Source organism: Limulus polyphemus, unplaced genomic scaffold (assembly GCF_000517525.1).
Source record: "Limulus polyphemus unplaced genomic scaffold, Limulus_polyphemus-2.1.2 Scaffold1129, whole genome shotgun sequence".
In the NCBI taxonomy this organism is placed as follows: Eukaryota; Metazoa; Arthropoda; class Merostomata; order Xiphosura; family Limulidae; genus Limulus; species Limulus polyphemus.
The window spans coordinates 45,219-58,215 of record NW_013666739.1 but is presented as its reverse complement, the minus strand read 5'-3'; the positions used below and the strand labels follow the sequence as shown (position 1 = coordinate 58,215).

At 34.7% G+C, this 12,997-nt stretch overlaps 1 protein-coding gene across 4 annotated transcripts in view; it reads right to left on the bottom strand.

Annotated features, from left to right (window-relative positions):
* The window catches only part of LOC106462270 (phosphonoacetaldehyde hydrolase-like), a 57,374-nt gene that overhangs the window by 23,190 nt on the left and 21,187 nt on the right, over nt 1-12,997 (bottom strand). For all 4 annotated transcript variants that reach the window (XR_002611191.1, XM_013922170.2, XM_022389469.1 and 1 more), the window contains exons 2-3: nt 12,108-12,194; nt 10,032-10,150 (exon numbers count right to left, since the gene is read on the bottom strand). Coding sequence is in view for 3 of the 4 variants with exons in the window: in XM_013922170.2 (XP_013777624.2) it covers nt 10,032-10,150; nt 12,108-12,194 (206 nt within the window). In the remaining variant the exon portion in view is untranslated. The remainder of the gene's footprint in view (nt 1-10,031; nt 10,151-12,107; nt 12,195-12,997) is intronic.

Sequence of the window (12,997 nt, the reverse complement as noted above, 5' to 3'; positions counted from 1 at the left end):
TAATTTAGGTTTATTTCAATTTTTTTTGGGGTGGTTATGAGGTCGGTTAACATGAAAATTACTTTGCACACGGACTATTCAAAACAAATACTCAATATATATTCATGGACAAAACTTTATTTTATTTTATTAAAAGTACTTCACTAAAAAATATGACTTTTTATATGCGAAAGACTTATAATATTAACTGAAAGACTGCCAAATTTCGTGAAGATATACCCAATATAGAGAGAGTTATAAGTATTAAATTTATGTCAACTTTAAACGAGTATAGAAGGTCACGTGACTTTGACCCAGGGACCGAGCCCGTGTCGAAAGAGGTAATTGGCTAAAGTTTAAAATGTTATTTCAAATTGAGTCAATAAGAAATATGTATTTAAATCCTTCTTATGAACCACAACCAGAAAAAACTGAAAGTTATTCCTTACCTGAAATTGTATTTCCAAGAGATACCTCTCTGTACATAGTAGCTATATCTTTTACACCTGCCTTGAACTAACTCCCACATAAATCACGTGTTTTGACATGAACTGTGCTAGTACATGATGTAATCATCATGCAGCAATAGGAGGGTAACACATCTTCCATGCTCAATAGATATCCATAAGCATTTGGACTCAAAATTAACTTCATTCTCAGAAAAAGCAAAAATAATGTGCATTGGTAGTGGAGAAAGTGTAAAGATGTGGGGAAGGGGCTGGTGTAACTGAGAAAACTTAGATGAACTTCCTTCAAAGAAGATGTTAGAAGGGGGAAGCCTGTAGAGCATGACACCTAGTAGTGGGGGCTTACTAGAGGGGCAATACTCGTGGGAGACCTCATCTTCGCCCAGATGGAAGTATGAAAGAAGAAGGGCAAAAATGAGCCAATGCATCACATGGATGAACAGAATCAATACATTACCAACTAAGCTTTTTGCACACGAGTTGTATAGACGTGAGATGTAGTTTGGCTAGGGCAATAATCACACCATATGGTTTGGTATGTGTTCTGTTGCACAATTTATTCACCATACATACAGAAATGGGGACTAAGTTTCCTTCTGGCCTCCCAAGGAGAATGCTTTGCCTCATCCAGCTGGTTAAAATTACCAGGAAATAGGCATACAATATCATATGGGGTGACCTACACTACACTGACAAGGATAACCCTGCCATACTTCCAACTGTCTTGTGCTACCCACTGGGACTCTCCGGAGGATTAAATAACTGGTGGGGAACTATCCAAGTCAATCACCCCAGCAGCTAGGAACTGGGAATGGAAAGGGTCTCCCATATTCCATTCAAAGAGCAAATGGATATATGCCTTTGGGAAACATCAGAGAGGTGTATGGACACGATCTGACCTAACCATAGCAGAGGTCTTTTACTGGAGAAAATGCATTTACAACAGAACCTATTTTGAAAAGCAACATGCACAAGCCAGAGAAGTTGGTAGGCACTACCCCAGACATATATATATACACACACACACCACTGCAGTGGTCTTTCAGAAAACCCTATCACAACAATGGGCACATAGAAACCAGGGCAGATTGGCTTAACACTATCCGTTAAACCTGACCCGAAGCAGATTTAATGAAGTAAATATATCTTGTGAGGCAACACAAGGCATTGGGTGAGTTCTGGAATGGAGATGAGACTATTATTATAAGTGAGTAAAGTAATAAATGAGGTACTTACTCTATTAACTTTGGTGGGTAGACTGAAGAATGGCAACTTGAAGGATAGGAAGTCTAGATGGAGATGAAATTACTAGGTGATGAAAAAAAGTGTGTTGATTGTTGATAACCTCCCTGTCTGTAAGATCTCATTAAATAGTCACTGAAAGAGCAAAGTGAGTTAAGGGATGAATCTGAAGAGAAGTGATGTGATAGATAGAGTCTGCAAGTGTCATCCACTACAGAAGAACAAATGATCCAGAAAAAGTGCTAAATCTAACCAGTTAAACTAGTTTATGGAAGAACCTTGGGTGAGAAGAAGTCACAAAGCAAGAACAGGTGATAGCAGGCATCCTGAAAGATGACTATGGTTGTAATAATCATTGTGGGTGGGTTGTAACAATCAGTGTGGGCAGAAAATGATGGAAAAGAAACAGGAGAAAAGAACCTATCTCCTTCTCAAGTTGACCATGTGTAGGAAAGGAAAGAGCAGTAAAGGAACAAAAGGGAGTAACATTTGTGGAATAGGGTATGGGAAGCATATAAAGCATAAATATCAAAATAGCAATGACCCCAAGCCAGAAGTAAGAAAGAAGCCTTCAAGAAAAAGTAACAAAAAAATAGAAATAGCTAAGGGGTCAAACTGGGTTTGGGTGAGGGTGTAAAGAACTACAAGAAGGTCCAATCAGGCAAATGAACCAGATGAGGAGACAGAAGACGAAGGGCCAGAACAAAGTAGAAGAATGGGAAAAAAGTCAAAAGGTGGCTAACAAAGTATACAATATCCCACCATGGTGTAGACCAACAATCTCTGGTCAAATAGTCTGGTAAAGAAATATGAATGATGGGCAAAAGAAGGATGACCCAGAGGTACAGAGTGTCTGATGGACCAGTGATGATATAAATGTCATTTGTGTCAGGGACCATATGGAGCAAAATGATTAAATGAGTAGTACAAAAGAAATTGTCCTTCAAGTAAGGAATGGACCATCTTATGCACAAAGACACTGTAAAATAAAAGAGTCATGTATAAGGTCAGAATAAGATCCTTAATGATGGAAAAATAAGACATGCCTAAAAAGCCAACTGATAGAGAACAGATGACCAAGACTGAGCTAGCCAATAAAGTTCTATCAACAGAACCTGACAAGAAGTGCCATGAAACATTGCCAAGACACATGGGGAGAGTCCAATACAAACTGAGTGTGTTCACAACCAGAACAGCTGGTTAAGGGACTAGGGACCAAAAGAGCTGAAGTGACCAGTGGAGAAGGATGAGCCTAAACAAAGTACAAAGAGAAAAGGACTCAGAGATAGTTCAATAGCCTCTCAGAGGAAAAGAGATGTGAATGTAAAAGAGGTCTATCATGCAGAAATGAAAAATAACCAAATATCCAGAAAAGAATGGAAACGAAAGCCAAGACTGTAAATGTGACAAGCTCTCAGGATTTAGCTGAAGACATAATGAGAAAAGTCTATGCCAAAGGGTAGAACTTAAAACTGATATACCATATCGTGATGGACAAACTGAAGGAAATGGCATGCTGACAGGGCTATTGGAATGAGAAAGTAAAGCATCCGAGACATGAATTGCGTTCATCCAAAGATCAGGAGAAAGCAACATATTAAAAGAAAGAAATCCCTTCATCTGAAACTGGGAAATCATCAGAAGTGGTTCAGAGAAAAAGAAGAATGAGGGGATGTTCCTCCCCAGTAGTCAATGAATGGATGGGAACTGTAACATGGAGAGGGGCAAGTGACTCTCTCTAAGGCATTCAAAAGCAAGGGTTCTGACATCATCTCAACAAGAAGGTGGAGGAAATATAATGGGAAGAAAAGAGGAGAGAAAGGCATTAGGTAAGAACCCAAGGGTCACCCATGAAGCAAGTCCACAGGTGAGAAGAGAAAAGAAAAAGTGCCACCATATGACCCAAGCAAACTAGATACAAAGAGAGGTATTCACTGGTGGAACGGACAAAGGTTAACTCTCCAGGAGAGGGGATGATGAGGGGAGGTAGAGAGGTGAGAAGATGAAATGTGAGAGAGGATGAGGGTACATGGGCCAAAGAACACAAAGGTATGCATAAGAACAAGCAAGATGGGAGAGTAAAGAAGTTAGAAAAAATTGATGATAAGTAGCTGTTGCCCAAGACTCCAAGATGAAAGGAACACCTCATAGACCACTTGGTTAATGAGTAGAGTGAGACACAAGCAAATAGGGAGGATTGAGAAAGTTTAAAGACAGAGAAAAGAGTATAACAACTGAATGGATCTCAACAACACAGAAATCATATGAAGAAAGCCAATGACAAGACACTGTCCTAAGTGTGAAGGATAAACTAGAAATACCCAAGAAAAACTATCTGGATTCCAGTGAAGAATCTCATTTAGGAGATAAGAAGAAAACTGTTAAGGAAGAGAGCAAGGAGAAGTCAAAAATGAGAGAAGTGATCTCTGGTAGAAGATACTGGAGACAGAGGGTCAATGGCCAAGCAGGCAGGAGGGATTTCAGGAACTGAAGATTCAAAAAGGCAGAAGTGGAGCAACCATAAGCCATATTAAGGGAATCAATGAAATGTAAAGGATAAGATAGAGAATGCTGGGAACAATGCAGAGAGAAGAAGATCTCAGCACAGATAATAAAGTCAGGTGAAGGTGAAAAGAATAAAACTACAGCATGAAAGCATGAAATAAAGATTGTGAAGAAACAAAGAAAGCAATAGAAAGGGAAATCATAGTACAAAACCAACAGAAACAGTAAAATGAAAGAGAGAAATGATGTGTTCCTCACCAGCAAACAATGAGGCCAAAGCAAAACTACGCAATGTAAAGAGCTGGAGAAAATGTCAACCTTGTGGTCGGGTTCAGGAATGGAGAACACACAGGAGGAAGTGGGAAGAAAGGCGAAATCCATAAATGATAAAAATTGGCAACAACATCTTCCACAGAATAAGAAACTCTAGTAGCCATAAACATGGTAGAAGTTGTGACAAGTTTCAAGACATTACAGTTTAAAATTTCTTGAGTTCTTCAAACAACCATAGTAGAGGACATTAATTAGACTCATTCAAGATGAAACTTCAGCTTCATGAACAGAGCTAGAACTTCAAGAGAATGAAGCCACAGAAATGTGAACTAACAGGGTTGAAAAACAATGTGAAAGGTAACCCTAACACAACTTGTAGTTTACCATTGTTCATAAATAAACAAAAGCAAGAGATAGAATTATAAATCTCACAAAAGTGGAAAATGATGGATAGGCATGCACTGAAAAAAAGAAATAGTCAGAAAGACAGTGACTACAATAATTAAGATTACTAAATCAAATCAATCAGAAAAGTTACATAAAATCTTTCAATATTGATGAGCAAAATTAAACACATTTGTTAATTGCAACTCTGAGTTTAAAAATGAAGTTAATTTCAAGTGCAAATACTTATGGAGATCTATTACACAAGAAGGATGTGTCACCCTCCTATTTGTGGAAGGCTATTGCTGCATGATTATTACATCATGTATTAGCAAAGTTCACATCAAAGCACATGATTTAGGTTGGAGATAGTTTAAGGCTAGTGGTGTGAACAAAATCTCAACAGCAGGCATGTGAGAAATAGCTACTGTGTGCAGAAAGGTAAGTAGATTGTTTCAGAAGTACAATAATCTTCAACCTTCATGAACCAAGATTAAAAACTAAAATTAAATTCAAAGAAATACTTACTTGTATTATAACTTTAAGCTATGAAAAAATCAGATATTCTAATTAAGTATTTGTACTAAAGATTGATCCATAAATATATCAGGTCATTTTGTTAGCTAGCCCAAGTACATTTTCATGTTAAGATTAAAAATACTTTTATTCATCTGAAAATTTTCAAATTTCATTTGTGTAATCTTTAAAACCTCCTAAATAAATATAAAATATATTTTGTTCAAAAACGTTATATCTTATCTGTAATTTTCTCTAACTCAATTTGATTGACCTCAAAACCACCATAAAAAAAATTCAAAATAAATCTAAATTACCCTTTTCTTTCAAAATGACTTCAAATTGCAACATGAAATTATATTTGTTAATGTTAAATAACTTAAATCTCATAACAGTATGCATCTGCTTATACATAAATTTTATTGTTTTATTGCCCTTTAAACCATGTCTAACTAATATTCCCACCATATAAATCTCTTGGTGAACATGTAGCTCATGTTACCCTTACTAATTACATAATGCACAGGCTACTCAAAAGTTGCTCACAAGCGTACCTCGTGAAAAAATATTATTATTATTTACCTAATCTAACCTCATCTAACCTAAAAAGTTTCTAATTTTTACATTTTAGTTACTTTTATAATAATAAATAAGAAATACCCATGAAAAACAAGAAATATAGTACTTATCTGGGTCTTCTTTTATTCCTGTCAACTACTGTTTAAACTTAAGCCTACTTTTTTATACTAATGGTACAATTCCACTAAATAATTTTTTATTTAATTAAATAATGCACCAAAGAACACAGAATAATAACATACAAAAACACAATACAACTATCACAATTTTTCTGGCTTTCTAACTATGTGAGAAGAGCTGTTAATAATTCAGCTAAGCTCCTCAATGTGCTTCCCATGAGAATAAAATTTGAACTGGAAGTGAAGTAGACAATTCTCTGTAAAGGCAACAAGTAATATAGTAGATAATTTAATAGATTAAAACTTTGGCTTTCTATTGTTTATAAATAATACAGCATTAAACGTCAGAGAGAACTATTGGCAATTTCTGAAAGAGAGGATGTGACAGGTGGGAGTGGCAAGATGGGTCTGATTTTCTAATTTATGGCTCTGTAACCAAATAATATTGAAGGTTGTAAAAATATGCTTTGCAGGAGTGATGACAACATTATAATAAGTAATTTATTTTAAAATTTGTATTTCTTGGAGGGGTGATAAATAAATTAGAGAAGAGGAGATTACCTATAGAGCAAATGTCACAATTATCATATTAAGAGAAATTGAGAGTTTTGTTTAATAATTGCTTTATAAAACTAGGAACTTAAAACATATATAGTATTAAAATTTGGATTATTAGCAGCATTGTGATGTCATGTTTATTTGTATGTCATGATGATAAAATACTCTAATTCAATTTTGAATGTAACTCAGTAAAACCTCGTGACATGCTTATGATATGTGCACATAATCATGCCCATAGCAAGAGGGTTAAGTGTTACTTTCTCCACCAACCCTTAATTGTAACATATCATATACAGACACATTTTTTATACCCACCAGTATGGGAAGTTGGGAAGAATCACTTGTAGTAGAGATAAGTATACCCTTGAATTTCATTTTTAATCCTAAAATGTTAATTTCAGATATGATATTACACTTCCACTAGAGCCTTGAGCTAGAATCCCCTCATTGAAAGAAGAGATGGAACAAGAAGAAGCAGAAGCATTTTTCACTCCTGAAAAATACATTGTTGTGTAGTACATACAAAATAGGATGGCAAGGATCTGGTACTCCTAGATCCAGATAGCTAGGGCATCACTGCTGACCTGACACTAGTAAGCCAATAACTTCATAGATATGGAAGACTCACTGTTGGCTATACAAAAACAAAACTCCTGGTAGTCAACAGAGCCAACAAGAAAGGACACCCTTAATATCAATCACTCAAACCCCTCAAATTTGTGAGGAGAACCAAATTCACACATACATTCACATAAAAAGGTATACAGAGGGTCAAGTACATTATATTACAATGAATTTGGAGCCTCCCAATGTCATTAGTGTCCATGTTGCCATGTCCAGTACTGCTCTATCTGATAACACATATCTTGACAGTAACCTCGCAGCATAGTTTCTATTGCAAAAAGCTCTATTATAAGGCTGCCATGTCCAAAACATGCTACTTCTCCCTATATGCTTTTCCTAGTCTATGTAATATACAAGGAAAACTGTTTCCCAGCACCCTTTCAACAGTATGATTGCACAGAAATCAATAGCCACTACATCCGATGACTTGAGTTAGATGTCTTTGTATGGAATAATTTGAACATCTATTTCATTCTTCAGCTGTTTGAGGTACACAACAGTTGAAGAGGTATAACTGGAAGGCTTATATTGGTGAATCCATACCATGTTGGCTCATTTCCAGACAGAGATCCTACTTGACTACCTACATTGCATACTGTTGCCTTGAACACATATAGCTTTGGGCACTGGCTTTTATGCTGTGGATTCTCATCTGTTTGAAAATACTGCACATTGTTTACCATGCTTAAAGTAAGACATTGCAGGTCTCTTTCTGGATGGTCTTGGTGCTCCAAGTTGATCCAAATCCCTTTATTTTTCAGTGTCATTAAGTACAAGGGATATATCTCCATCTAAAATATTCTAAATCCCTAATCTGAAAACATCTTTTATAATATCAGTAAATGAATATTTTGCTTCTGAATGACTATTATATACACTTTTCAAAAACAATCAAATTTTTGGTAGACTCACATTAACTATAAAATGACTAACAATGTCAAAGTGTAGTTCTGATACATGCATTTTCATTGTGAATTTATTTAAGTTGTAGTTTTCATGTGACTTTTAATATATCATACTCAACCCTGTAATCCACAATAAATATCTTGAAATGGAAATTTGTGCTCCATCTAAATAACTATGGCTGAGATCCAATTGTAATAAGGAATCCCAAGTGGGAGGGTGTCAAGGAGACACGTCAACTCATATCTTAAGCAATGGCCTTGAGAATAAATCAATTGAAAATTTAGATCAAGATACAATGGAGAATTGGAGAAGAGTAGAACTTCCAACCTCTACCTTAAGGTTAGGCATGCAAAAAATGGGGTTCCATTAACTTTTGTCATGACAGTGTAGATGCTCCAGGTGCAAACTTCCCAAGGACACTACTGATGTCTGAAGCAGGGACCCACTTTTTCTTAACACATTGCGTATGAGTCACGAAATTACTCGTGTTTCGTGCAGTGTGTCTTTGTGTGCCATTTATTAAAACGTTGTGTTAAAAAGCTGTCAGATGCATTTTATTTCGTTCTGAATGGTCATTACTTTTCTGATTTCTGCTTACAGTATCCATATTCTTATAAATGGCTTCTCATTGAAAACAATGTGTTGAGTGAAGATGAGATAATTACTGAACTATTTGATGATAATTTGTCAGATCTTCCAAGTGAAGATTCTGATGTGGATGTGTTTATGGATCATCCTGACAGTGACTAACTACAGTGATGTTGTTAGACCTACAAAGATACATAAAGTTGTTGTGCTCTCAACTGATTTTTAATCAGAAAATGATAATGATTCTACAAATGTTCCTGTTAGTGATTTCTTTTCCCGTTGTGATAATGATAATTGGTCAGAAATAGATATTTCATCGAACTTGGAAATGTTTCAAGGAAATCCAGGGGTCATTGTAACTCCATCCAAACCCGAAAGTATTGCTGTCGTGAACTGGAGAAGAAATAAAAAACCCGTGTGTGTTCTCTAATACAATATCCACATGAAAGGTGTTGATTATGCAAATCAGTGCCTCTCATACTTCATCATTCTCAGAAAACAGTGAAATGGACAAAAAAAGTAGTACTTTATCTAATAAATTGTGGCCTTTTCAATTCATATATAATCTACAAAGCCCTGAATCAACAGAAAAAATAAATGAACCCAGTCCATCATCTGAAGATACAAGGAGAGCCCCACATAAGGATCCCAATGAAGACTGTCTGGTGACATGAAGCAGCATATTCCTGTGTTCATTTGCTCTACAGGAAAAAAGAAATTTCCTACCAGAGCCTGCAGAGTTTGTACTGCCCATGGGAAAAGAAGTGAAACGCAATACATGTACAAGTTTTGTGTGGTTCCACTCCATATAGGAAAATGTTTTACAAGATACCACACTTTAAACATCGACTAGGTGTTTTCATGTACATACTCTGTAAGTTTAAAATAAATAATAAAACATATGGTTGATTTATGAACAAAATAAAACGCGTCCGACTCCTTTCAAACTCAATATTTTAATAAATGGCACACAAAGACGCTCTGCACAAAACACAAGTAAACTCGTAACCTGTCCGCAATGTGTTAAAAAGAATCAAATTCAGTATGGAAAAACAAAAAATGGTGTCCAAAGAGTAAAACACAAAAATGAGAATCCTCATGATACATATTAAGAAAAGAACATGTGCATGCAAGAAGTGCCAACAGGAAAACAGAGACAGACATACACACACACTCATGGAACCAAATACAATACCCTTGCCCACTCCTCCAGGGGTGAGAGTAATAACATATAAAATCACTTACTTCCAATAGATGTAATACACATAATAAAATCTTTGTTACTTACACGCTTGTGAGCTCCCATTGGTCCTCTGGCCTCCTCCTCTGTGATACAAACACCTTCATTCTTGAAAAGCTCACAGAAAGTAAGTGCAGGAGCTAAAACACCACAATCCACAACAGTTCCTGAAAGTTCATTAAAAAATATAATTTTATATATATGCACATCATGATAAGACCTTTGAAAATATTTTTTGTTTATTAATCAGAAGTCACAGAATATCTTAAGATATGAAATAAATAATCTGAATGTCCAAATCAAACAATTACAGCATAAAAATTTCAATTCTTTATTTTTTTCATTCATCTTCTCTTCTTCTCTCACTCCAAGACTTCTCAATTCATATGCTAAAAATAAAACTGATCCTAAAGACCGTGAGAATAAAAAGCAACCAGTGAACACTAACAAAGTTTAACTAAAAACTAATCCCTAATTACATGTGACTAGTAGTAAAGAAAAAGGAACTTACAAACAAAATAACATAAACAGTGAAAAGAAGTAAAAATGCAAACAAAAACAAAGGAATGATCAAACTACAAATGCAAGTTTAAACTAAAATAATCTAGATGGTAAAAGAAGCATAAAAATCTTAATTACCCTACACTAAGCATAGAAGATATGAATGACCTAAATTATTGAGTGTGGAAATTAGGTCCATCCACACAAGCTCATGTAAAGTCACTGAACATGGGTATACCTATGGGGAGTGAGAAATGCACACTGAAAAACTTAACACAGATCTCCTGGGAAACAGTAATACCTAACCCAGCAGATTACATGGAAGCGCAGTAACAGGTGAAAAGTGCTGTACAAAGACAATTTCCACACAGTAGTTATATACCTCTTCACAAAAATCGTAATGTGAAAGAAAAAATTATCGGCCAAACATAATACACAAACTCCCTGGAAACTAAAACCTGTGCTTCCCCAACAGACACCATCGACCCTGAGACCTGGAGACTAGTGTTCTACATATGGCAAGAATTTCATCTTCTACCATATTAAGTCTGAAATTCATATGATAAAAGTAGAATTCAAAAACAGAAACATTGTGAAAATAAACGAGTAGAAACAATGGAAATAAAATAACTCAAGAAGTCAAAACTTGAAGTTGAAATTGATAAAAATTTGTAATCAAGTACTATTAAAATATTGTAGTCACGTGGGGAACATGTTAAAACACACATGTATACACTAGAATGCCAATCAAGAAAGTGAAAGTTGTGCTGCACTAGTATATGTGGTACAGTATGATCAGTGGAGGAGTCACATGATCAGCATGTTACTGCGATGGTGCAAAAGTGAAGGGGTATAAAAGCAGTGGGATTTTGAAAATTTTAGCAATGCTTAGAGGGCAAATCAAGGTCAAGATAGCTTTGACTGAGAGGAGGTAGTACTGTTTTGAAATTTATTCTTTCAATCCATTAATAACAAATAGGTTTGGTTAATATACAAAAATGTATGCTGAATTTTAGTTAAATTGGTTTATCTGAATTACCAAAAGAAAGCTATCCTCAATGTAACTGGAAAGGAATTATTTTGCATGCTGGAATCAGTGAGTGCATGTAAGTCACTCTAAACAGGTGCACCAAGAACAGGTAAGTTTATGCACTGAATTCATCCACTGGAAATTACTAAAATATGTTGTTAAAATTCGTCATCCAGAATGAAAGACAGAGCAACTTTTATTAAATACTTTGTGCAAAGTATTATTTGCTAAGCAATTAAGTATGAGTACAAAGCAATTTCACTGTTTTCTCACAATTTAAACTGTAACATTTTAGTCAAGTTAAAAGATAATATTTAACTTTACTTCAAAAAGCTTACATTGTTAAATCATGTTTAATTTTAATCAAATATGTTTAAGTAAATTGTAAAAAAAAAAAAAGTAGAACTTCCGAACATCAAAAATGGCAATAAACAGAGCAACAGAAATTTTGTTTAAATGAACAACCCCATTTTTTTCTGCTGGATTTGCAAGTACAAATTAAGCACGATGTCACTATCATTCATCCATTCATTTCAATATTATAACCTCTGCAGTATCATACCAGTATTACAAGACTGCTTAAACAATCATACCTGCCCAATCAAAGATAACTGCTTTCACTTGTCCTTGATAATGTCTTGTAGATTTGTATTCTGATCGTGGATAATACATTGCTTCTCCTTGAAAAAGGAAAAAATATATATTGAAATGCTTTAACTGATACCTACAGTTTAATGACAGATTTTGAAAGATAATACTAATATTAGGCATAACTCATATGCACATTTTTTTACAAATGCAATGAAAACAAAATACATCAAACATCACAGTAATAAAAATAAATGTCATTCTCATGCACTGAAAATACAGAACTTTACATAGTTTACTTCTCCCTGACTATGTATAAAGGATCTCAGATATAAGCAAAATACATTTCTATAGGTGTATAAGCATGCATCTAAAAAAATACAGAAATGTGTACAAAGTTATTAAACAAAGATTAACACTCATTTAAGAATACAAAATATTTAAGAATATATCAACAGAAAAACCAAAATCTTAAAAGCTTAAAAAGTAATTATACTTGTGATATAAAGGTTTGGCTTACTTTTAAACACATAATGAATAAGTAGTGTTAATTATGTGGGGTAACACAGAAACAGACATTCAATATATATTTGTGTTTAACATTTCAAGTTAAGTCAGAATTAGCAGCAACAGTCTTGGAGAATGGGCTCTCATTTACTAATTTTTTGTTAACAAATAAAGACAAACAAAATTACAGAAAGCGTTTCAGCTCATCAAGACCACATTACTTCCTGAACAAACAGAAAAATCAATAATTCAAACATCACAGTAGATGAAAATACCTGAATAACATTTATATTAAAACAAAACATTTATTTAAAAAAATAGTCTCCATTCTTATCGATCATGCTTTTCCATCTTACAATCAGGTTGTTAATGCCCTGATTAAAGAAAT